Source organism: Oncorhynchus nerka, linkage group LG6 (assembly GCF_034236695.1).
Source record: "Oncorhynchus nerka isolate Pitt River linkage group LG6, Oner_Uvic_2.0, whole genome shotgun sequence".
Lineage (NCBI taxonomy): Eukaryota > Metazoa > Chordata > Actinopteri > Salmoniformes > Salmonidae > Oncorhynchus > Oncorhynchus nerka.
In genome coordinates, this window is record NC_088401.1 from 53576681 (window position 1) to 53602287 (window position 25607).

The window sequence follows — 25607 nt, forward strand, 5'->3', positions numbered from 1 at the left end:
ACAAAAAACTATACATATCTTGGCCTAAACATCAGTGCCACAGGTAACTTCCACAAAGCTGTGAACGATCTGAGAGACAAGGCAAGAAGGGCATTCTATGCCATCAAAAGAAACATAAATTTCAACATACCAATTAGGATTTGGCTAAAAATACTTGAATCAGTCATAGAGCCCATTGCCCTTTATGGTTGTGAGGTCTGGGGTCCGCTCACCAACCAAGACTTCACAAAATGGGACAAACACCAAATTGAGACTCTGCACGCAGAATTCTGCAAAAATATCCTCCGTGTACAACGTAAAACACCAAATAATGCATGCAGAGCAGAATTAGGCCGATACCCACTAATTATCAAAATCCAGAAAAGAGCCATTAAATTCTACAACCACCTAAAAGGAAGCGATTCACAAACCTTCCATAACAAAGCCATCACCTACAGAGAGATGAACCTGGAGAAGAGTCCCCTAAGCAAGCTGGTCCTGGGGCTCTGTTCACAAACACAAACACACCCTACAGAGCCCCAGGACAACAGCACAATTAGACCCAACCAAATCATGAGAAAACAAAAAGATAATTACTTAACACATTGGAAAGAATTAACAAAAAAAGAGCAAACTAGAATGCTATTTGGCCCTAAACAGAGAGTACACAGCGGCAGAATACCTGACCACTGTGACTGACCCAAAATTAAGGAAAGCTTTGACTATGTACAGACTCAGTGAGCATAGCCTTGCTATTGAGAAAGGCCGCCGTAGGCAGACATGGCTCTCAAGAGAAGACAGGCTATGTGCTCACTGCCCACAAAATGAGGTGGAAACTGAGCTGCACTTCCTAACCTCCTGCCCAATGTATGACCATATTAGAGATACATATTTCCCCCAGATCACACAGATCCACAAAGAATTCGAAAACAAATCCAATTTTGAAAAACTCCCATATCTACTGGGTGAAATTCCACAGTGTGCCATCACAGCAGCAAGATTTGTGACCTGTTGCCACGAGAAAAGGGCAACCAGTGAAGAACAAACACCATTGTAAATACAACCCATATTTATGCTTATTTATTTTATCTTGTGTCCTTTAACTATTTGTACGTTGTATATATATATATATATATATATATATATATATATATAATATGACATTTGTAATGTCTTTACTGTTTTGAAACTTCTGTATGTGTAATGTTTACTGTTCATTTTTGTTGTTTTTCATCTTATATATTCACTTTGTATGTTGTCTACCTCACTTGCTTTGGCAATGTTAACACATGTTTCCCATGCCAATAAAGCCCTTGAATTGAATTGAATTGAATTGAGAGAGAGTGAGAGAGAGAGAGAGAGAGAGAGAGAGAGAGAGAGAGAGACAGTGAGAAAGAGAGAGAGAGAGAGAGACAGTGAGAGAGAGACAGTGAGAGAGAGAGAGAGAGAGAGAGAGAGAGAGAGAGAGAGAGTGAGAGAGAGAGACAGTGAGAGAGAGAGAGAGAGAGAGTGAGAGAGAGAGAGAGAGAGTGAGAGAGAGAGAGAGAGAGACAGTGAGAGAGAGAGAGTGAGAGAGAGAGTGAGAGAGAGAGAGAGATAGAGAGAGATTTAAATAATCTTTATTGGGTCTGGGGGCCCACCACACAATAAATACTCAAAACCACAGTTACACATCAATTAAAAACACAACTCCAATTCCTCCTCCACAGTAACTAAACACAACAGCCTCTGAATACCCCATATACTCAAAAACAGATCAATATTGTTGACAAGTTTATAATAGGCAAACTCAACCCTTAGTCTCGCTGCCAAAATTCCCTCCAGCATTCCCACCACATCCACAGACCCCTGTCCCCGACTACTGTTCTTTCGGGTCTTCCATATCTCTAATTTTGCTGCCCCTAACACAAAATTAAGCAACACAACTACACCCTTTTGACTGAACCTGTACTTTGGCCCAAATATATAAGAAAGAATAGTTAAAGAAGAGGAGGCTGCTGAGGTGAAAGGTCAACACTACAGTCGATGGTGTTTAATTGTCCTGTTCATCTGAGGATATCAATATTTATTGGAAACTGTACTGCACTAAATTCACAGTACCTCAAATTCTGTGAAAAGTGCAGAAGGTGGAAAAGACACAAGAAGTTGTTCATAATTACAGAAATGTCATGCACTGACGTCTTGACTGGCAGGTGGAAAATTGTACAGGGAGTCAACCTTGTACTGTAAGGGAAACAGGAAACATAATCTGCCATGGATTGACTATGTCACCTCTTTGCTGAATTAATTGAGGAAAAAACATGATCTCCATGAAATATTTAGCCCTATTACTAAAAATGGATGAATGAGAAGAAATGGAGCGGGATGATGGCATAATACCATTGTAATATACATAACATGAGCTTAATGCAAAACCCACACGTGGCAGAATAAAACATGTAGGTTTTATTATGTATACTGCATATGTATTTTGCAGTGGAAAAGGGAGACAGCTGATTGCTGGAGATTCCTTATCATCATGACACCTTTTAATTCCCCAATATGCATCCCACTGGGCACAGACGTCAATCCAACCTCCATTCCACGTTGGTTCCATGTCATTTCATTGAAATGACATGGAAGCAATGTTGATTCAACCAGTGGTGTGTGTGTATGTGTGTGTCTCTGTGTGTGTGTGAGTTACTGTGTCAGCGTTCAACACCATTGTGCCCTCCAAGCTCATCACTAAGCTCAGGACCCTGGACTAAACACCTCCCTCTTCAACTGACGGGCCACCCCCAGGTGGTGAGGGTACACATCCGCCACGCTGACGCTCAACACAGGGGCCCCTCAGGGGTGCGTGCTTAGTCCCCTCCTGTACTCCCTATTCACCCATGACTGTGTGGCCGTGCACGACTCCAACACCATCATAAAGTTTGCTGATGCCACAATGGTGGTAGGTCTGATCACCGCCGACGATGAGACAGCCTACAGGGAGGAGGTCAGAGACCTGACAGTATGGTGCCAGGGCAACATGTCAATGTCAGCAAGGCAAAGGAGTTGATCGTGGACTACAGGAAACGGAGGGCCGAGCACGCCCCCATTCACATCGACAGGACTGTAGTGGTGCGGTGTGATCACTAAGGACCTATCATGGTCCAAACACACCATCACAGTCATGAAGAAGGCACGATGACGCCTCGTCCCCCTCAGGAAGCTGAAAAGATTTGGCATGAGCCCTCAGATATTCAAAAAGTTATATAGCTGCACCATTGAGAGCATTTTGACTGGTTGCATTGGTATGGCAACTGCTTGGCATCCGACCACAAGGCGCTACAGAGGGTAGTGCGTATGGCCCAGTACATCACTAGAGCCAATCTCCCTGCCATCCAGGACCTCGATACCAGCTGGTGTCAGAGAAAGGCCCTAAAAATGGTCAAAGATTCCAGTCACCCAAGTCATGGACTCTTCTCTCTGCTACCACAGGGCAAGCGGTACTAATGTACCAATTCTGGAACCAACATGACCCTGAATAGCTTCTACCCCAAAGCCATTAGACTGCTAAATAGCTAACCAAATAGCTACCTGGACTATCTGCATTGATCTCCTTTTCCACTCACTCTTTTGACTCACCACATACGCTGCTGCTGCAGTTTATTATTTACATTTACATTTAAGTCATTTAGCAGACGCTCTTATCCAGAGCGACTTACAAATTGGTGCGTTCACCTTAAGACATCCAGTCGAACAGCCACTTTACAATAGTGCATCTAAATCTTTTAAGGGGGTGAGAAGGATTACTTTATCCTATCCTAGGTATTCCTGAAAGAGGTGGGGTTTCAGGTGTCTCCGGAAGGTGGTGATTGACTCCGCTGTCCTGGCGTCGTGAGGGAGTTTGTTCCACCATTGGGGGGCCAGAGCAGCGAACAGTTTTGACTGGGCTGCGCGGGAACTGTACTTCCTCAGTGGTAGGGAGGCGAGCAGGCCAGAGGTGGATGAACGCAGTGCCCTTGTTTGGGTGTAGGGCCTGATCAGAGCCTGGAGGTACTGAGGTGCCGTTCCCCTCACAGCTCCGTAGGCAAGCACCATGGTCTTGTAGCGGATGCGAGCTTCAACTGGAAGCCAGTGGAGAGAGCGGAGGAGCGGGGTGACGTGAGAGAACTTGGGAAGGTTGAACACCAGACGGGCTGCGGCGTTCTGGATGAGTTGGCGAGATCATGATGGCGTGATGGCGAGATCATGGAACAGGGCAGTCCTTCCCGGGCCACCGCCTTGGGAGGAAGAGGATCAGCTTCTTAGTGCGGAGGACACAATGGAGTTGTCAACCGTGATGGCGAGATCATGGAACGGGCAGTCCTCCGTCTTGCCGAGGTTCAGCTTGAGGTGGTGATCCGTCATCCACACTGATATGTCTGCCAGACATGCAGAGATGCGATTCGCCACCTGGTCATCAGAAGGGGGAAAGGAGAAGATTAATTGTGTGTCGTCTGCATAGCAATGATAGGAGAGACCATGTGAGGTTATGACAGAGCCAAGTGACTTGGTGTATAGCGAGAATAGGAGAGGGCCTAGAACAGAGCCCTGGGGGACGCCAGTGGTGAGAGCGCGTGGTGAGGAGACAGATTCTCGCCACGCCACCTGGTAGGAGCGACCTGTCAGGTAGGACGCAATCCAAGCGTGGGCCGCGCCGGAGATGCCCAACTCGGAGAGGGTGGAGAGGAGGATCTGATGGTTCACAGTATCGAAGGCAGCCGATAGGTCTAGAAGGATGAGAGCAGAGGAGAGAGAGTTAGCTTTAGCAGTGCGGAGGGCCTCCGTGATACAGAGAAGAGCAGTCTCAGTTGAATGACTAGTCTTGAAACCTGACTGATTTGGATCAAGAAGGTCATTCTGAGAGAGATAGCGGGAGAGCTGGCCAAGGACGGCACGTTCAAGAGTTTTGGAGAGAAAAGAAAGAAGGGATACTGGTCTGTAGTTGTTGACATCGGAGGGATCGAGTGTAGGTTTTTTCAGAAGGGGTGCAACTCTTGCTCTCTTGAAGACGGAAGGGACGTAGCCAGCGGTCAGGGATGAGTTGATGAGCGAGGTGAGGTTATGGAGAAGGTCTCCGGAAATGGTCTGGAGAAGAGAGGAGGGGATAGGGTCAAGCGGGCAGGTTGTTGGGCGGCCGGCCGTCACAAGACGCGAGATTTCATCTGGAGAGAGAGGGGAGAAAGAGGTCAGAGCACGGGGTAGGGCAGTGTGAGCAGAACCAGCGGTGTCGTTTGACTTAGCAAACGAGGATCGGATGTCGTCGACCTTCTTTTCAAAATGGTTGACGAAGTCATCTGCAGAGAGGGAGGAGGGGGGGAGGGGGAGGAGGATTCAGGAGGGAGGAGAAGGTGGCAAAGAGCTTCCTAGGGTTAGAGGCAGATGCTTGGAATTTAGAGTGGTAGAAAGTGGCTTTAGCAGCAGAGACAGAAGAGGAAAATGTAGAGAGGAGGGAGTGAAAGGATGCCAGGTCCGCAGGGAGGCGAGTTTTCCTCCATTTCCGCTCGGCTGCCCGGAGCCCTGTTCTGTGAGCTCGCAATGAGTCGTCGAGCCACGGAGCGGGAGGGGGAGGACCGAGCCGGCCTGGAGGATAGGGGACATAGAGAGTCAAAGGATGCAGAAAGGGAGGAGAGGAGGGTTGAGGAGGCAGAATCAGGAGATAGGTTGGAGAAGGTTTGAGCAGAGGGAAGAGATGATAGGATGGAAGAGGAGAGAGTAGCGGGGAGAGAGAGCGAAGATTGGGACGGCGCGATACCATCCGAGTAGGGGCAGTGTGGGAAGTGTTGGATGAGAGCAAGAGGGAAAAGGATACAAGGTAGTGGTCGGAGACTTGGAGGGGAGTTGCAGTGAGGTTAGTGGAAGAACAGCATCTAGTAAAGATGAGGTCGAGCGTATTGCCTGCCTTGTGAGTAGAGGGGGAAGGTGAGAGGGTGAGGTCAAAAGAGGAGAGGAGTGGAAAGAAGGAGGCAGAGAGGAATGAGTCAAAGGTAGACGTGGGGAGGGTAAAGTCGCCCAGAACTGTGAGAGGTGAGCCATCCTCAGGAAAGGAGCTTATCAAGGCATCAAGCTCATTGATGAACTCTCCGAGGGAACCTGGAGGGCGATAAATGATAAGGATGTTAAGCTTGAAAGGGCTGGTAACTGTGACAGCATGGAATTCAAAGGAGGCGATAGACAGATGGGTAAGGGGAGAAAGAGAGAATGATCACTTGGGAGAGATGAGGATCCCGGTGCCACCACCCCGCTGACCAGAAGCTCTCGGGGTGTGCGAGAACACGTGGGCGGACGAAGAGAGAGCAGTAGGAGTAGCAGTGTTATCTGTGGTGATCCATGTTTCCGCCAGTGCCAAGAAGTCGAGGGACTGGAGGGAGGCATAGGCTGAGATGAACTCTGCCTTGTTGGCCGCAGATCGGCAGTTCCAGAGGCTACCGGAGACCTGGAACTCCACGTGGGTCGTGCGCGCTGGGACCACCAGATTAGAGTGGCCGCGGCCACGCGGTGTGGAGCGTTTGTATGGTCTGTGCAGAGAGGAGAGAACAGGGATAGACAGACACATAGTTGACAGGCTACAGAAGAGGCTACGCTAATGCAAAGGAGATTGGAATGACAAATGGACTACACGTCTCGAATGTTCAGAAAGTTAAGCTTACGTAGCAGGAATCTTATTGACTAAAATAATTCAAATGATACAGTACTGCTGAAGTAGGCTAGCTGGCAGTGGCTGCGTTGTTGTTGTTCTATCTCTCTATAGTGCTGTTTCTTGTATTATGGTCTCTTGTTTCTTTAGAGGTTTCACTTTGTTGTCCTTTTTCTTTTCCTTTTTCTTCTGTCCTTATTTTGTCTTCCTTTCTTCTGTTAACTAGATATTTTTTGTTGTTATTCTTTGTAAGCTAGCTAGCTTCTTCCAGGAGAGTCCCTAGCAACTGCTTAGCAACAAGTAAACAATTCAGCTAGCAATTCAGCTAGCTAAGATAACTGTACAATTTTATGAAAAATAGTTACTTCTTCAAAAGCCTGTCTTTTTGGTTTGTTCCTTGTTTTGTCTTCTATTGAGTCTTGCAGTTTTCTCTTGATTTTTTCGATGTACTTCACTCTAAAAAACCATTTAAATCTCAATATATACAGGAGCTCATTTTTCAGCAGCTGCTCAATTTGGAACTCCGGAACACACTATTATCCATCCTGCTGCCTAGTCACTTTATCCCCACCTATATATGCATCACAGGATGTGGCACCTTAATTGGGGAGAATGTGCTTGTGGTAATGACTGGAGCGGCATCAGTGGAATGGTATCAAATACATCAAACACGTTGTTTCAAGGTGTTTGATGCCATTCCATTTGCTCCGTTCCGGACATTATGATGAGCCGTCCTCCTCTCAGCAGCCTCCTGTGGTGTACATATCTACCGCAATTACCTCATACCCCTGCACATGGGCTCAGTACTGGTACCCCGTGTATATAGCCAAGTTATCGTTACTCGTTGTGTATTTATTCCTTGTCTCTCTGCATTGTTTTAAAAGGCCCCGTAAGTAATCTTCTCACTGTTAGTCTACACCTGTTGTTTACGAAGCATACGACAAATAACATTTGATTTTGATGTGATCAAACTTTTGATTTGCATTCGTCTTTTATTCATAAGGATGATCCTGCTGAGATTAAAATCTGTTTTGCGACGGAAATCTGTCTCAAGACGGCAGCAATCAAACTTTAGGTGAATTCCTTGATTCAGTTCCACTATATCCCAGTAACCCTAGCTTTGCTTTTATGTATTCACCTTGTGCATTTCCATATGACTCACTATTTGACAACAGCCAGAGCCTATAACTCCTGGAACGCTCAGTTGGTGACACCCAGGCCAGTGATCTTCTACAAGACCTTGTGTAAGTGAGATGACCACATTCTGAGATGCCGGAGGGAGGAGTCAAGGAGAGGTGGTCCTCATTAGTCCTGTCATGTGTGTCATCGTCTCACCGTCCTCCTGCTCTGTGCGTCCTCTGTCCCGGCAGAGGGTTAGCCTTCAAATTAGCATTAGCACTGCATTACGCTCCACAGACGGGCATGGATGGAAAGAGTATTGCATAACTAGAGTGTTCCGCCATGCCAGACGTTTCTCCATCCAATGGGAGTGGATCCTTTGTAGGGGCTAATTACATCAAGAGGCGTGTGTGCGTGCTCGGCGTTTAAGGCTCCTCGTTTACAGTGGAACACATATACTGATGTCTTAGGATTCTGCTGTCTTGTGCTATGAGTTCTGAGTAGACATTGCCTCTTAGGGATAATGGACTGCAGGAAACAGGGGGGAGGCACGACCCCATCCACATCGACATGGTGGCAGTGGAGCAGGTAGACAGCTTCAAGTACTTTGTTGTGAGGCCATAGACTGAACGGACGTTAGTATTCGATTACTTGCAAGTATTATTATTATTTTTTTCATGTATTTTATTTAACCTTTATTTAATTAACCAGGTAGGCTAGTTGAGAACAAGTTCTCATTTACAACTGCGACTTGGCCAAGATAAAGCAAAGCAGTGTGACACAGACAACAACACAGAGTTACACAAGGAATAACATGGAATAAACAATAAACAAGCCAATAACACAAACAAGTCAATGACACAGTAAAAAAAAGTATATTTACAGTGTGTGCAAAAATCATGAGGAGGTAGGCAATAAATAGGCCATAGTAACGAAGAATTACAATAGTAGTAGCTGCAGAGGGGGCGGAGCTGTTAGCCGGGGTTGGAGTAGCCAGGAGGAAGGTATGGCCAGCCGTAGAGAAATGCTTATTGAAATGTTCTATTTTCATGGATTTATTGGTGGTGACTGTGTTACCTAGCCTCAGTGCAGTGGTCAGCTGGGAGGAGGTGCTCTTGTTCTCCATGGACTTTACAGTGTTCCAGAACTTTTTGGAGTTAGACCCACAGGATGCAAATTTCTGCTTGAAAAAGCTAGCCTTTGCTTTCCTGACTGACTGCGTTGCGTGTATTGGTTCCTGACTTCCCTGAACAGTTGCATATCGCGAGGACTATTCGATGCTATTGCAGAACACCACAGGATATTTTTATGCTGATCAAGGGCAATTAGGTCTGGAGTGAACCAAGGACTATATCTGTTCTTAGTTCTGCATTTTTTAAAGGGGCATGCTTATCTAAGATGGTGAGGAAATTAATTTCAAAGAATGACCAGGCATCCTCGACTGATGGGATGAGGTCAATATCCTTCCTGGATACCCGGGCCAGGTCGATTAGAAAGGCCTGCTTGCAGAAGTGTTTTAGGGAGCGTTTGACAGTGATGAGGGGTGGTCGTTTGACCGCGGACCCATAGTGGATACAGGCAATGAGGCAGTGATCACTGAGATCCTGATTGTGTGTATTTGGAGGGCAAGTTGGTCAGGATAATGTCTATGAGGGTGCCCATGTTTACGGATTTAGGGTTGTACCTGGTGGGTTCCTTGATGATTTGTGTGATATTGAGGGCATCTAGCTTAGATTGTAGGACTGCCGGGCTGTTAAGCATATCCCAGTTTAGGTCACCTAACAGAACGAAATCTGAAGCTAGATGGGGGGCGATCAATTCAAATATGGTGTCCAGGGCACAGCCGGGAGCGGAGGGGGGTCGATAACAGGCAGCAACAGTGAGATACTTTTTTCTGGAGAGATTCATTTTTTAAATTAGAAGTTCGAATGTTTTGGGAATAGACCTGGAAAGTATGACATAACTTTTCAGGCTATATCTGCAGTAGATTGCAACTCCTCCCCCTTTGGCAGTTCTATCTTGACGGAAAATGTTGTAGTTGGGTCTGGAAATCTCCGAATTTTTGGTGGCCTTCCTAAGCCAGGATTCAGACAAGGCAAGAACATCAGGGTTGGCGGAGTGTGCTAAAGCAGTGAGTAAAACAGACTTAGGGAAGAGGCTTCTGATGTTAACATGCATGAAACCAAGGCTTTTTTGATCAGAGGAGTAGGATGAAGGATGAATAGAGGAGGAGTAGGATGAAGGTATGGCTAAAGGCTATCAAAACTGGTCGTCTAGAGCGTTGGGGACAAAGACTAAAAGGAGCAGATTTCTGGGCGTGGTAGAATAGATTCAGGGCATAATGTGTAGACAAGGGTATGGTGGGGTGCGGGTACAGCGGAGGTAAGCCCAGGCACTGAGTGATGATAAGAGAGGTTGCATCTCTAGACATGCTGGTTATAATGGGTGAGGTCACCGCATGTGTGGGAGGTGGGATGCAGGAAGAAAAAGGCCTATTTTTACAATGAAAAGGCTTTGTCTAAATTAAATTATCCATATGACATTGCTACACGCAAGTATATCATGTCTTTGAAATTCTTAATTTATTAAAGCAAGTAGACAGTGACAGGGAGAGCAGCAAAATAGCCTAAATGAGCCCAGCTAGCTAGCTACCTAACATCTGGCTATCTTGCTACTTTACCTCGATTTGATGCAGTAAAGATAGGTACTACCAGATGGGATGATAGATAACCTCTGGAATCTACATGTTTGTCGAACTCCTCAGTATGGCTACACGCTCTCTCTCTTTCCCTCCAGTGTCACACGGACCGGCCCCTGCCCATCTCCCGCCCTGCTGCTGTAGCAGCAAGTCGTCTCCCCCGAGTCACAGTTTAAATTATTATTATTTTTTAAAGCACATGTATTTCTACTATGATATTATTTCACAGGGGCTATTTTCAGCCCTAGAGGTCCAGCGGAGATATTGATTCAACATGGGCCAGCATTCCTTTGGAACACTTTCGACACCTTGTGGAGTCCATGCCCCGTCAAATTCAGGCTGTTCTGAGGGCAAAAGGGGATGCAATTAGGCTGGTACTGGAGCCTTGACTCTGCAGGCATTTAAAGCCCAATCCTGTCTGTGTACGTATGGTTCCAGGTGATTCATCTGTGTCCAGAGGCCCAAGAAGAGAGCAGGTGGATACGGCCTGGCTTTCTTCTCCTCTCACAAACTCCTCAGGACCAGCAGTGTTCGAGTACCGTACTCCAGCCCCGCCTAGCTACACACCAGCCATAGCTACAACATTCTAATCCCTGGCTGCATCAGTATGAACACTGCCGAGTTGTGGTGTTCTTTTTCATTGGTATAGTATCACATTCAATGTACCGGTATGCATCAGATCTGTCGTGAACAGAATGCAGAAAGGAGTGTGGAGTACGTCAGGAAAGGCAAAGACACATTTTAAAAGTATATCTTAATATAAACATTTTATTCAGTGCATTTTGTGTATACAACAAATAATAAACAACTTGGAAGGTAGCAGGCCGAGCGACAGCCATCTGCCTGTACGGGTTGTTTTTGACTTTTGTCCTGGTAATTAGGAACACATGATCCAACATGGGTTAATACACATAGCCTACATCATGCACTATAGCTCTATAGTCCAGAATCCCCTGCCGTCTCCCATGCAATAGATATGTTCACTTCAAAACCCCCAAAGGAAACGAAAGACAAACCAAGCCTCCCAGTAGCATGTTCCATATGAACAAGGTATGTAGCTGAAGGGAAGGAGTACTAAGCCCCAAAAAGGGTCCTTTTCGTACACAACCGTGTTTGTACATGCCCTGTGCAAGAAAGGGAAGAGTTTGATGTTTCTTTCTTTTATTCATTTTCTTATTTTTTCTTGTTCACTTTTACAAATATGACATATCCTATAAAATGTTTAAGCCACCTAAAATTCCACAGTATTTTTCCCCCCATTATTATATATAGAAAATTGTCACCACGATAAGTTACTCAAACACGAGACAAGTCCTGGATGGGGGCCGTCACCATATCCTTATATGGTGAACTGAATCGGCCAATAAGAGTCAACAAAGGGGAACGGGGGCAAGGCATGACACAAGCACTGGATTGGAGAACAGACCACAGGGACAGAAGACAATGTGACACAATAGAAACAGAAGGCGGGGACACTGAACAGTCAATTCATACCAAACTCAACCGGAGAGCTCACCAGTAATAATAGTCTCCTTCCCTTGAGCTTTCTACAACTTCCTACACCACAGAGTCCCTTCTAGCTCTTTTTTTCTCTCTTTCCCTCTCTTATGCAGTCTCTTTCTTCACTTTCTTTCTCTCATCAAAAATGTACATGAAGAAAAATAATTCAACAACTTCCAGCTGCATCTCTATACTGGCTTGGTTTGACTGCTTAAAGGGACACTCTTTCAGCTCAGTCTTTGGTTTGCTGAAACCCCTTTCACTGTGGAGACCGCTACAAAAACACAAATACTGAGGAGGGGAAAAAAAAAAAGAAGGTCTCAGCTAGAAAATGAGCAAAGTAAAGGTGCAGCTATGGCGTTGTCGCTCAAACAGCGAGTGCCACACGCTTTTCCGATTATTCTCCAGGTCAGCTGAATGTAGGCTTTTTTTTTAATGCTAGAGAGCTCAAGTCTCTTCTGAGCTTGTGCACTAGAATGCAGGAGAGCTACCGTTACAGCTGGCTGAGGTTGCAGCTTCGCTAAAGCTGAACCCCCGGGGGATTGGCTTCGTATACATAGAAGCATCATGGATGACACACGGAAACAGGGGACTTCTCCATCCACTGCAGCCCCAGCAGCCCAGACCCTCACCAGTTGCCCTGACCACCTGCCTCTCTACCTGCCTGCCTGCCTGCCAGATATGACTGGGTAGGTGTCTATATGATCAGGACCTATAAGTAAAAGTAGTTGTTATCTGCAGGAAGTAAACAATAAACCATAAAAGATGAGCTAACTGGTACACAGTTCTTACCACCAGAGAGTGACCAACAGAAAACGGCTCACGGTGTAATGTGGTTGGCTGTTGACAGTATGGTGAGAGATATGGAGCCTAATCAAGTGTGGTGTGGTAGTGGTGGTGTTCAATGTTGTCCTGAACTGCCGATGGTTTTGGAGAGAGAAGTCTGCTTGGAAGCCACGCTCTTCTGAGGGTGAGGTGTCTTCTTACGTCTACCCCGGCCCGCCGACGCACGGCTACGTGGACTCGTTCTGGCTCACCGTCTTGCCTCCGTTGAGCACGGCCGAGGCGCTCCGGGACTTGGTTGGCGTGCCGCTGCCGGAGCGCGAAAACTCTGTCAGGTCGTGGAGGGAGGGTTCCCTGTACATGGCCACTGTGGGACAGACAGACATACGGGGCAATGGTCAGACACATGGATAAGGCTGCTAGTGTAGATGAGCGGATCCGAGCAGTAGAACAGAATCAAATTGAATATAACAGAATAGAATAGAATTGCATTGTCCATCTGGAGATGCACATTTTCCTCTCTGGCCGGACCAAGTTCTAGTCTATTCTATTGCTCAATTCCCTCCGATCATATCACTGTATATCTTAACATAATGTACAACCCTTAAATATGCAGAAGGGAGTAAGAAAAAGCCAGGACAAGGCATTTATTTAGGACAGAAAGTACTTATAGCCACTGCCTTAGATTAACTATTCAGGAGCTTGGACCCTTCTCATTGAAGTGTATGGAAGCACGCTGAGCTAAAGCAAGCTCGTTTGCATCTCTTAAACGTTTCAGAAGAAACACCAGAGGTTCTGATCTCTTTAGTCTTTAGGAGCTACTCCTTAAACAGCCTCTTGCCAGAATATGCTTTGATGTGTGGTCTCTCCAAAGATACCTTCCCTTAGCCTTGGCTTTCTGGTGACAGCAGCACGCTTCACACAAAGGATCCCTGCGCACACGAGTCAATCAATAGTGGACTTCAGTGGGAAGCTGTGTGGGATCGATACTGGGCTTATTAGCCATGGCATTATGCAACTCTAATGCTGGAGGATGACCTGGAGGTCAGTCCATCTCACCGCTGGGGCCGTTCATCCTTAGTTCATGTACGCTTCTCCTCTACCAACCATCCCTCTATTTCTTTCTCTACTGTATATCTCCCACTTCGACCTAGGAGCTTTAACACACACACACACGCAAGCTTTATTTCTCTCTCTCTCCCATCTCCTAGGCTCGATAAGCACTCGATCTAAGATGTAGGGAGATAGAGAACAGTGCCTTTTTGTCATGGTTTGTAGTTTTGCAATGAAAGCAAGGTACAATTTTCTGGAGATAAAAGCGAGATCCCATATTTACTTCATTATGACAACTTTATTTTGCCATTTGTCTGCAATTCTTCTTCCTCTTAGAAAGCCAAAAATGTGTCATATTTATCACATTGCCTTATTATACAGCTTATTCCCTCCCTCCCTCCTCATGATCATTCTCTGGCTATTGCTCTTCAGTGTGTTTGGGCCCCCTGGTCGGGCTGTTAAATGTAACCCAAAAGCTATTACAGTGATCAGAGACTTGTATTTTTAATGAGCTACTGGTCGGTCGGTCGGAGGATAAGAGCAGCCAAGCCAACCGCAAACCCATTAGAGAAAGCATCATCATCACAGCTGTCTGCTTGCTGTACCTTTCTGCCCTTGTGAAAAAGGGGTTGAAAGAGATTCAAAGCCCAGTGCATTACTCTCCAACGCCCTCCTGCCCCAATTTAGGGACTTACAACTTCTTGTAATCTTTTAACCATGATTTTCAGGTCTGTACACAAACAGGGTAACAATATATTTGTAAATCATGCAACCACCAAAGAAGCTTGGAACTTGACGGATCCAAATGACGAAACGACTGAATGTCTGATCAGATATTTCTAAATAAATTGCTACCCGCTTGGTGCTCTCGTCGGTTGAGTAATTTGCGTCACCAGTGGTTCCTTTCTATAATGGGGATTTTTTTTGGTCTAAAAGCTCATCCTTTCATCTCGTGGAAGTGGAGTCCAGACACTCTCAGTTTTATCTTGTTCTCTCTGTTGACAGGTAAGCCTGTATCTTGTTCTAGATGAAAGAGCTGTGGCCTTTTCAACATCATGAACAGATCCATCTATCCAGCACACAATCATCCCCCCTCCTTCCATGAGGCACCTGGCTTGGTTGGGTGGAGGTGGGGCGCTTCTTCCTCACCATGACATTTGTGTTAAAAAGCCTAGCTGTCTCTATTCAAACAGGCAGCACTTTATCATTCCCGCAGCTTTTCGGCATGGACACTGCCAATGCCTTTTCCACTGTCTGGCTCCAATGAAGTATGAATAGCTTTTGGGGAGTGCTCAATAGCCCTGTCCACACACCGTTGCCTCAGAGCAGGAAGCCTGACGGCAGGGGGGGGCTGAGAGCAGCCTTTCCCCAGGCTGTAGGGAGAGACTACCCGCAGAGAGATAGAGAGAGAAAGAGAGAGAGAGATTTAATCAAACAGAAGCTTGGTGTTTTTTTCTGGAAAGTCTCCCATTTATACAAATAACCACTGCCAAAGCTCAGTGCTCCAGGCCATAGTGAATCACCAATAAACGTTCAATTGCAATGTAATGGGCTTGGGAGAATAATGAAGAAACTTTTGGAAAAAAGTAAAGTTACATAAGAAACATCTTATTATCCTTTATTGCAGGGATCACCAACTAGATTTAGTCGCGGGCCTATTTTTTCTTGAGCGGAATCATTTGGAGACTGCAAATTGACAGCAAAAAGCCCATACAGATATAATGTCTGACTAAAACATTGTCTCTCTATTATGCGTGGGAATACTTCGGAACAGATTTCTCAAATTAAAATAACTTGGAACAGATTTCTCAAATTAAAATACCTTGGAACTGATTTCTCAAATTAAAATAACTTGGAACTGATTTCCTGGTGTTTTTACAGTCTATTATGTCCAACAATAAAAAACATTAGCATTTTTCTTTAAACATTTTTCTTTGTGGGGGGGCTCAGAAAACATGGGGAGGGCCAAATAAAACCCTCGGCCCACGCACCACCAGTTGGGGAACCCTGCTCTATTGTCTCCAATATAGAGCCAAGCCAAGCACCCTATAGGAAGAAATATGGACAGTCTCACCTTTCAAAGGCTTGGGGAGGAAGTGGGCTGCTGGCTTGTTCTTCTTCACGTGGTTGCCCTTCATTATCTCCCCCTCTTTATTCAGACCAAGGTACCAGCCCCTACCAGACTGCTGCTGTCTGTAGATCATGGAGGAGTAGGTCACGTAGTAGTTCTCAAACACTGACTCTTTGAACTTGCACTCCGGGGTGAAGTGTTCCTGAGGAGAGGAAAGAAAGAGAGGGAGGGAGGAGAGGAGAAGACTGAATGAGCCATGGCTGAAGGAGGAGGGTGGCCACTGATCAGAGAGGTTTTGAGAGCCCTTCTTGTTTCTCGCTTTTTAGCAAATGAGAGACACTGAGACATGAAGCGCCGTTACTTAAGAAACAAGAGATGGTGGCACAACTCAAACGCACCCACCCACGCACGCACACGCACACACACACACTCAGGGGTTGAAAGATCCTTCCAGCTCCATCTAATTCAAGACATTTCACCTCTCAATGCTTACCACATTACCACAGAATTTTCAAAGGCTCTTATGTTCATTATAGTAAATAATTCATAGCTTTATGCCATAGATACAACACACCACGATTCAACATTCACTCGCATTTTACTCTGCGTTATTAATAATATATGGGATAACAACATTTGTTGGAGGACGGGCACTCTGTTTATATGTAGCTTCTATTTGTTAGCCAGTCCTTCACCAGACTATCTAGCAGCAGTGTGTGCGTCCATCCGCGCAAGTGTGTTTGTGTGTGTGGCATGCGTGTGTGTGTTTTTACAGAGGTTATGTAATGTCCAGGCAGAGGCTCCGCTGTCTCTCATCCACTAATGAATTGGCTGTTCTGAGGAGCACAGAACACAATCTACAGGGGACTCCTGGGACACTTAAAAAAGCTATTTGTCAGATTTGCTCTATCTTCCTCTCTCTCTATCCCTTTCCCTTTCGCTCTCTCTCTTTACATATACAGTATATCTCTCTTTCTTTCTCTCACTCTCTCCCCCCCCTCTCATATATATATATATATATATATATATATATATATATATATATATATTTAATAATTGTAAAAATTCCCTGTCTTAGGTCAGTTAGGATCACCACTTTATTTTAAGAATGTGAAATGTCAGAATAATAGTAGAGAGAATGATTTCGTTCAGCTTTTATTTCTTTCATCACATTCCCATTGGGTCAGAAGTTTACATACACTCAATTAGTATTTGGTAGAATTGCCTTAAAATTGTTTAACTTGGGTCAAACATTTTGGGAAGCCTTCCACAAGCTTCCCATAATAAGTTGGGTGAATTTTGGCCCATTCCTCCTGACAGAGCTGGTGTAACTGAGTCAGGTTTGTAGGCCTCCTTGCTCGCACACACCTTTTCAGTTCACACCTTTTCAGTTCTGCCCACAGATTTTCTATAGGATTGAGGTCAGGGCTTTGTGATGGCCACTCCAATATCTTGACTTTGTTGTCCATAAGCCATTTTGTCACAACTTTGGAAGTATGCTTGGGGTCATTGTCCATTTGGAAGACCCATTAACTTCCTGACTGATGTTTTGAGATGTTTCTTCAATATATCCACATAATTGTCCTCCCTCATGATGCCATCTATTTTGTGATGTGCACCAGTCCCTCCTGCAGCAAAGCACCCCCACAACATGATGCTGCCACCCCAGTGCTTCAAGGTTGGGATGGTGTTCTTCGGGTTGCAAGCCTCCCCTTTATTCCTACAAACATAACGATGGGGAATTATGACCAAACAGTTATTTTTGTTTCATCAGACCAGAGGACATTTCTCCAAAAAGTACGATCTTTGTCCCCATGTGCAGTTGCAAACCGTAGTCTGGCTTTTTTATGGCGGTTTTGGAGCAATTGCTTCTTCCTTGCTGAGCGGCCTTTCAGATTATGTCGACATAGGACTCGTTTTACTGTGGATATAGATACTTTTTGTTACGGTTTCCTCCAGCATCTTCACAAGGTCCTTTGCTGTTGTTCTGGGATTGATTTGCACTTTTCGCACCAAAGTACATCTCTAGGAGACAGAACGAGCTTCCTGAGCGGTATGACGGCTGCATGGTCCCATGGTGTTTATACTTGCATACTATTGTTTGTACAGATGAATGTGGTACCTTCAGGTGTTGGAAATTGCTCCCAAGGATGAACCAGACTTGGAGGTCTACATTTTTTTCTGAGGTCTTGGCTGATTTCTTTTGATTTAACCATGATGTCAAGCAAAGAGGCACTGAGTTTGAAGGTAGGCCTTGAAATACATCCACAGGTACACTTCCAATTGACTCAAATGATGTCAATTAGCCTATTAGAAGCTTCTAAAGCCATGACATCATTTTCTGGAATTTTTCCAAGCTGTTTAAAGGCACAGTCGACTTAGTTGATGTAAACTTCTGACTTACTTCTCTCTCTTCCCTTTACTTCTCACTGACACTCACCCTCTCTCTCTCTTTCTCTCTCAAGCACTTCATTTTGTTTCTCAAGTCTACATTGTGTCATATCTCCTGCTCTCTTCTACTCTCACCTTTCCATATTTTGTCGTCTCTGATTTAATCATTTTCTACGTTCTAAAGCTCAAAGCTGGGTTTTTTTCATGCAACTCTCCCCAGGAAACTCTGACGTGGCTGTGTGTACGTGTTTTTGTCTCGGTTATAGTTGTATAGATTATTCATTCATTAGAGCTGGGAGGAGAGGGGCTGGGTGCGTGAACAGGGAGGGGGAATGATCTTTTGAGACAACTGTTGCTGCCCTACTAGAGCACTGTAATGTTCTTCCTGGTCTCTCTGTTGCCTACTAATTACCTTACAACTGCTTCCTGACTTATTGGCTTCCCAGGAAACAATCTATGCATTCCAGCATGCAGTGGAAGAAATACCAATAAGCTAAATCTGGGGTATTCTAATCTGAGCCTGGAGGTTCGAAGCTATGACAGTTAGCACCCTTCCAGGAACTCATTTAGACCTGGGAAAACAGGTAAGTGGACTCTGGTCAATCAATGACAATGATAAATCAAGTAATCACCAGGGAAAAAAGAACATCAGAAAAAACCGACACTTGGTTAACCTACAGTATAATAGCAGTCATATGGTAACTTGGCAATCACTTTAGAAAGGAGAAGAAAATTGGCATGTTTTCCAGATTGGGTAAGTATTACTCAGAAGGCAGTATTACTCAGAGTTTCATCACAGTGGATGTCAGTCACAAGATAGGTGACATGTGTCCCCTGGCATGGACACAGATCTGTTGTGTGACCATGACAAACTACAGAATGTGTCACTGTCAGTCACTCATCAATAATGCCTTCAGACTTTCCAAGCACAATACTACTCCAAAGATCTTCACTAGATTGAATGCACAGTGTGTCTTCGTCTAGCTATGCATTCACTCTGGACCGGAGTCGCTACACGTGTACAGTGCACTCCACTTACTGTATACAAATCACAGACCTCTTATAGTGATTGAAAACTATTTTTGAAAGAAGCAATTGGTGAAAGCTTCTCTTTGACTCACCAACTCTCTCCCTCTTTCCCTCTCTCTCCTCTGAACCAATGGCCTCAATGCAGTGCAAGTGGCCCCTACAGTCCCTCATCTCGCATCCAGTATCACAGCAACCTAGACGCAGCGAGCCTGTCCCAGGCATGGAGAATCAGCCCTGCTACCTGGCTCTTAGCCAAACTCAGTGTAAATAAGTATTCTCATCTCATCTCTCATCCTCCCTCGTCTCTGTCACTCCCAGAGACTGGCCGGGCCCAGACCATGGTGACAGGAACACTGCTGATGTCACACCGCGCCGGTGACATGGCACCTCCACGGGGACTTCCTGTCAGCTCAGCCCCAGCTCACAGCTAAGCCGCCATGACACCGGAGGCGACCGGTGGGGACCGCAATCCATTTGTCTAAATGTTAGGAGCACCAGAAGGGCTTAGAGAACAGACTAGGATCAATGAGGCGAGGAACGTCTACAGTAGCATCCCTGTCTACGATGTCAGTTAGGGCAGAGGCCACATCTGCTGCAGTCTGCTCTGCCTTTGACCACTGACTATAGCCAGTCTCTGTTAGGAGTACAGTCCTCAACCATCCTTCCAGAAGATTGTGCTTTTCCCGTGATATAACTGTCCTGCTAGGGCGCGACCACAGCTAATGATTCGGCTTGAAGGTCAGATTCATTAAACCAACTGAACCTTTGTACCCAAATGCAAATCTGCTTTCGGAGAGAAGGATCGGATTAAACTGGTTTTTAGTTATATCTGGTGAAAGGTAATTCATTATAATTACGTTAATAACATAACCAAAAACAATGCAGGGGAGGTGACAAATGAGGACGATGTTGAAATTGACATTTATTTTCCCAAAACACTAAACTGGGTTGAATGTTTGCAGGCAACAAATGTAACACCTCGGACAACAACATCCTGAAAACAAGAGTCAGCAGCCTAAAGAGCCATTAATGGTGGTGTCTTTCTCCTGCAAGCTTTTTCCCCCTGTTCTTTGGCCATGCGCAACCTGCCTCTCTCTGACCGCCAAGCCCGGGCATTTGTCTTGCCGTGTGGAGGCTGAGAGCAGTTAGTTAAAAGGCAGCACGTTTTTCTCTCTCCCTCACTGCTCTTCAACTCCCCCCCCCCCCCCCCCGAGTCCCCCCACCCCCATTACTCACTTCCCCAATGTATCTTCCCGATATCCTGCTCTTCCTCATCTCCCTCTCTCTGTGATCACCATGGCGAGCAAACAGTGTAGCTCGCATGGAGAGGCAAGGCACAGATAGGCCGTTTTAATCCCTGTGCCGTTCCAGCTTGGTGGGGAAACTAGGAGCTGCTCAGCTTTTCAGCCAGAAGTCCTGTTCTACCCCCATTAATGATCTTTTGTGGATTTGGCTCTGGAGTGAAGTGAAAGTCAATGGATGACAGACACGTACAGATGGACACATTGAGAGCCAAGATGGAAGGGATCACACGCCAGCCTTGCCTATTTTACTGGAGCGGGCCTATGGAGTACAGAGACATTCAGATACAGATAGGCACAGACACTTTTAGAGCCAAGATGGGATTGCCAGCCGGCCCTGTTCCATTCTAAGGAAGACAGAAGAAACTGACACAAGGAGGAGCCAAGATGGAGGGAAACCCTAGTCCTATTGTATTGGAGTGTCTCTATGATCGACAAGAGGCAGCCAGATCCGCTTGACTGGGCTCCTCCGGCTCCAGTATTTTCTCCCTCTGTCAATAGTAATGGCTAGTGTTCAGTGAAACCCACGGTGCAGTGAAAAAAGGCACACAACACTTTAATCCCAACTCTCTAGAGGTAGACAGAGCGAGACACATCTCGGCAAATTGGAGCGAGGGAACATCACATCATATCTGCATGGAAATGATCTCAGTCATGTGCCCTCCTCTCCTCCCCCACACCTGGCTGTCTATGAGTGGAGTGGTTTGGGTAAATGTACTTTAAATGATCCCATTAAAATACATGCCTTTCCTTGAAGCACGGGACAATGTAGAGAGCAACAGCAGTGAGCTGATGAGTCCCCTTGTTGAAATGCTGCACAGCTGGAAGGCTTCACACACATCAAGGGGCTGGGAGCTGAGAGATGTGCTTTTAGTGTACATTTACATTTAAGTAATTTAGCAGACGCTCTTATCCAGAGCGACTTAGGCAGAAATTATTACAGTGTCCTGTACTGTGCAGACAGTAAGAACATCGTTGTGTAACGGACTACAGTATTAAAGCCCTATATGTGAACAACGAGATTAAAGATGAAAGAGATAGTTATTCTGTGCAGTGTGTCGTGCAGCCACAGTGGAGACAATCATAGAGACATTACCAAGCTGTGATAAAAGAAAAACACACTGCGTACCCCTCAGTTAGTCAGTCAGTTAGTCAGTCACGTTGCTGGGAGCTTTATGGTACATATCTCATTTGCTTTTATTGCGTCTGCAAGGTGAGGAAACCCCACAGTCTCACCCTTCTCCGCCCAGTCACCATCCTGCGCCCCACTGTACCTCCCCCAAAGGCTATTCCCTGTCTCAGAGGTGACTGAGTGTGTGGTGTGTGTGTGTGTGTGTGTGTGTGTGTGTGTGTGTGTGTGTGTGTGTGTGTGTGTGTGTGTGTGTGTAAAAGTGTGAGACAGAGAAAGTGATTGATAGAGAAAGAGGAAGGGAGGTGGTGGGGTAATGATGTATGTGTGGGTGTATAAGCAAGAGTATCAAATCAAAATGTATTTGTCACATGCGCCGAATACAACAAGTATAGACCTTACCGTGAAATGCTTACTTACAAGCCCTTTGCCAACAGTGCAAGAAGAGTTAAGAAAATATTTACCAAGTAAACTAAAGTAGAAAATAAAATTTTATGAAGGGTAACACAGTAACATAACAATACCGTGTCGGTACCGTGTCAATAGTCCAGTGGCCATTTGATTAATTGTTCAGCAGTCTTATGGCTTGAGCGTAGAAGCTGTTAAGGAGCCTTTTGGTCCTAGACTTGGCGCTCCGGTACAGCTTGCCGTGCGGTAGCAGAGAAAACAGTCTATGACTTCGGTGACTGGAGTCTCTGACAATTATATGGGCTTTCCTCTGACACCGCCTATTATATAGGTCCTGGATTGCAGGATGCTTGGCCCCAGTGATGTACTGGGATGTACGCACTACCCTCTGTAGCGCCTTACAGTCAGATGCCGAGCAGTTGCCATACCAGGCGGTTATGCAATCGGTCAGGATGCTCTTGATGGTGCAGCTGTAGAACTTTTTTAGGATCTGGGGACCCATGCTAAATCTTTTCAGTCTCCTGTGAGGAAAAGGTTATGTTGTGCCCTCTTCATGACTGTCTTGGTGTGTTTGGACCATGATAGTTCATTGGTGATGTGGACACCAAGGAACTTGAAACTCTCGACCCGCTCCACTACAGCCCCGTTGATGAGAATGGGGGACTGTTCGGCCCGCCTTTTCCTGTAGTCCACAATCAGCTCCTTTGTCTTGCTCATATTGAGGGAGTGGTTGTTGTCCTGGTACCACACTGACAGTTCTCTGACCTCCTCCCCATAGGCTGTCTCATCGTTGTCAGTGATCAGGCCTACCACTTGTGGTGTCAGCAAACTTAATGATGGTGTTGGAGTCGTGTTTGGCCACACGGTCGTGGGTGAACAGGGAGTACAGGAGGAGACTAAGTATACACCCCTGAGGGGCCCCAGTGTTGAAGATCAGCGTGGTAGATGTGTTGTTGCCTACCCTTACCACCTGGGGGTGGCCCGTCGGGAAGTCATCTGCGGATTTGTTGGGGCGGTATGCGGGACTGGAGTGGGTCTAGGGTATCCGGGAGGATGCTGTTGATGTGAGCCATGACCAGCACTTCATGGCTACCAATGTGAGTGCTAAAGGTGGTAATAATTTAGGCAGGTTACCTTCAGTTCCTTGGGCACAGGGACTATGGTGGTCTGCTTGAAACATGTAGGTATTAAAGACTCATTCAGGGAGAGGTTAAAATGTCAGTTGGTCCGCGCATGCTTTGAGTACACGTCCTGGTAATACATCTGGCCCCGCGGCTTTGTGAATGTTGACCTATTTTAAAGGTCTTGCTCACATCGGCTACCGAGAGTGTTATCCCACAGTCATCCAGAACAGCTGGTGCTCTTGTGCATGCTTCAGTGTTGCTTGCCTCAAAGAGAGTATAAAAGGCATTTAGCTCGTCTGGTTGGCTTGCATCACTGGGCAGCTCACATCTGGGTTTCCCTTTGTTGTCTGTAATAGTTTTCCAGCTGTGCCACATCCGACGAGCGTCAGAGCCTGTGAAGTAGGATTCAATCTTAATCCTGTATTGAAGCTTTGCTTGTTTGATGGTTCGACTCAGGGCATAGCGGGATTTCTTATAAGTGTCCGAATTATTGCCCCGCTCCTTGAAAGCCGCAGCTATAGCCTTTAGCTTGATGCGGATGTTGCCTGTAATCCAGGGCTTCAGGTTGGGATATGTACGTACGGTCATTGTGGGCACGATGTCGTCGATGCACTTATTGATGAAGCTGATGACTGAGATGGTATACTCCTCAATGCCATTGGATGAATCCCGGAACACATTCCAGTCTGTGCTAGGAAAAAATAGTCCTGTGGCGTAGCATCCGCGTCATTTGACCACTTCCATATTGAGCGAGTCACAGGTACTTCCTGCTTTAGTTTTTGCTTGTAAGCAGGAACCTGGAGGATAGAATTATGGTCAGACTTGCCAAATGGAGGGCAGGGGAGAGCTATGTATGCATCTCTGTGTGTGGAGTAAAGGTGGTCTAGAGTTTTTTTCCCCCTCTGGTTGCACATGTGACATGCTGGTAAAAATGTGCTAAAACTGATTTAAGTTTCCCTGCATTAAAAGTCCCTGCCACTAGGAGTGTCACTTCTGGGTGAACATTTTCTTGTTTGCTTATGGCCTTATAGAGTTGGCTGAGTGTGGTCTTAGTTCCAGCATCGGTCTGTGGTGGTAAATAGACAGCTATAAATAATATAGATGAGAACTCTCTTGGTAGATAGTGTGGTCTACAGCTTATCATAAAGTACTCTACCTCAGGCGAGCAATATCTCGAGACTTCTTTAATATTAGACATTGCGCACCAGCTGTTATTGACAAAAAGACACACACCCCCACCCCTCATCTTCCCAGAGTATGTGTGTGTGTGTGTGTGTGTGTGTGCGTGCGAGAGAGATCAATGGGTGGCTAAGGTGTGTTTATGTGGGTGTGTGTGTCTGAGCAGAGTGAAGTGTGTGTGTGTTTGTATGATAATTCTGCCCCTTAGGTCCTGCTCAATCTCTTTTCCATCCCTCTTGGCTCATATCTTTTTCTCTAAACTTCAAGCCTTGACACTGTCCATCTTTCTATGAGCCGCTCTCTCTCTTTCCCCATACACTGCTCAACACACATTTCACTCTCTCTCCCGATTCTCCTATCTTTCCCTCTGTCCCCATTTCTCCAGCTCATCATTTGCTCTGGCACTATGTCAAGCTCTTTAATCGTATCTATCCCTCTCTCTCCCCTGCACGCACCAATTCCCCATCTCTCCACTTTCAAGAGGGCTGACATATCTCATTCTTTTAAGAGGTGTCTTCTATGCTCACTGACTCAGCGGCTGTCTATATAACCCTCTGTACACATACACATGTACAGCGCACATGCACAATCTTTCAGTGTCTTTCACCATAAACCCTGCCTCTGCTTACAGACATAGACACATAAACACATGTCCTCTCCTCTCCCAGGCATCAGAGTAATTTCTCTAGAGGCTGGAGGGAGGGGGTCAGATTTACAGCAGTGGAGGGATACCCCAGTCCAGGTTAGCGATAGCGCCTTAGCGCTTTACGACCCGATAGCTTCAGCAAAGGGGGAGACGTTTACAGGCTGACGCCAGCACTGAGTGTGACTTACTGCAAGAGGTTTCCCCAGCCCATCTGTAATATCACTACACACACAGTGACATAGGCATAACTCACTACAGATGTAGGATCTTAATTTGAGACAGTTTGCTACGTCAGGACAATAATCTTGCAGCAACAGGAAATGTGAATTATTATGCGGGTTATAATTCATTTGTAGGGGTTGATACATTTTTCGGAAGGGAAAATCAAGTCTGAAATGTCAAAGTGGAAATTACAAACTTCTGAAGCATGTTTAAACCTCAAACAAGTTAAGTTTCTGCATTACAGGAAAGGTATCCTTAAACAGGGTGATCAAATTAAGATCCTACATCTGTAGAACTAGCACTACAATACCACAGTCCATGAGTCTCAT

At 45.8% G+C, this 25607-nt stretch overlaps 1 protein-coding gene across 3 annotated transcripts in view; it reads right to left on the bottom strand.

Moving 5' to 3' along the window:
* Positions 1-11190: 11190 nt before the first annotated feature.
* The window catches only part of LOC115130634 (fibroblast growth factor 13), a 191160-nt gene continuing 176743 nt past the window's right edge, over positions 11191-25607 (bottom strand). For all 3 annotated transcript variants that reach the window (XM_065019673.1, XM_065019671.1, XM_065019672.1), the window contains 2 exons: positions 15853-16051; positions 11191-13092 (listed from right to left, as the gene is read on the bottom strand). In XM_065019673.1, the coding sequence (XP_064875745.1) occupies positions 12956-13092; positions 15853-16051 (336 nt within the window). In that variant the 3' untranslated portion in view covers positions 11191-12955. The remainder of the gene's footprint in view (positions 13093-15852; positions 16052-25607) is intronic.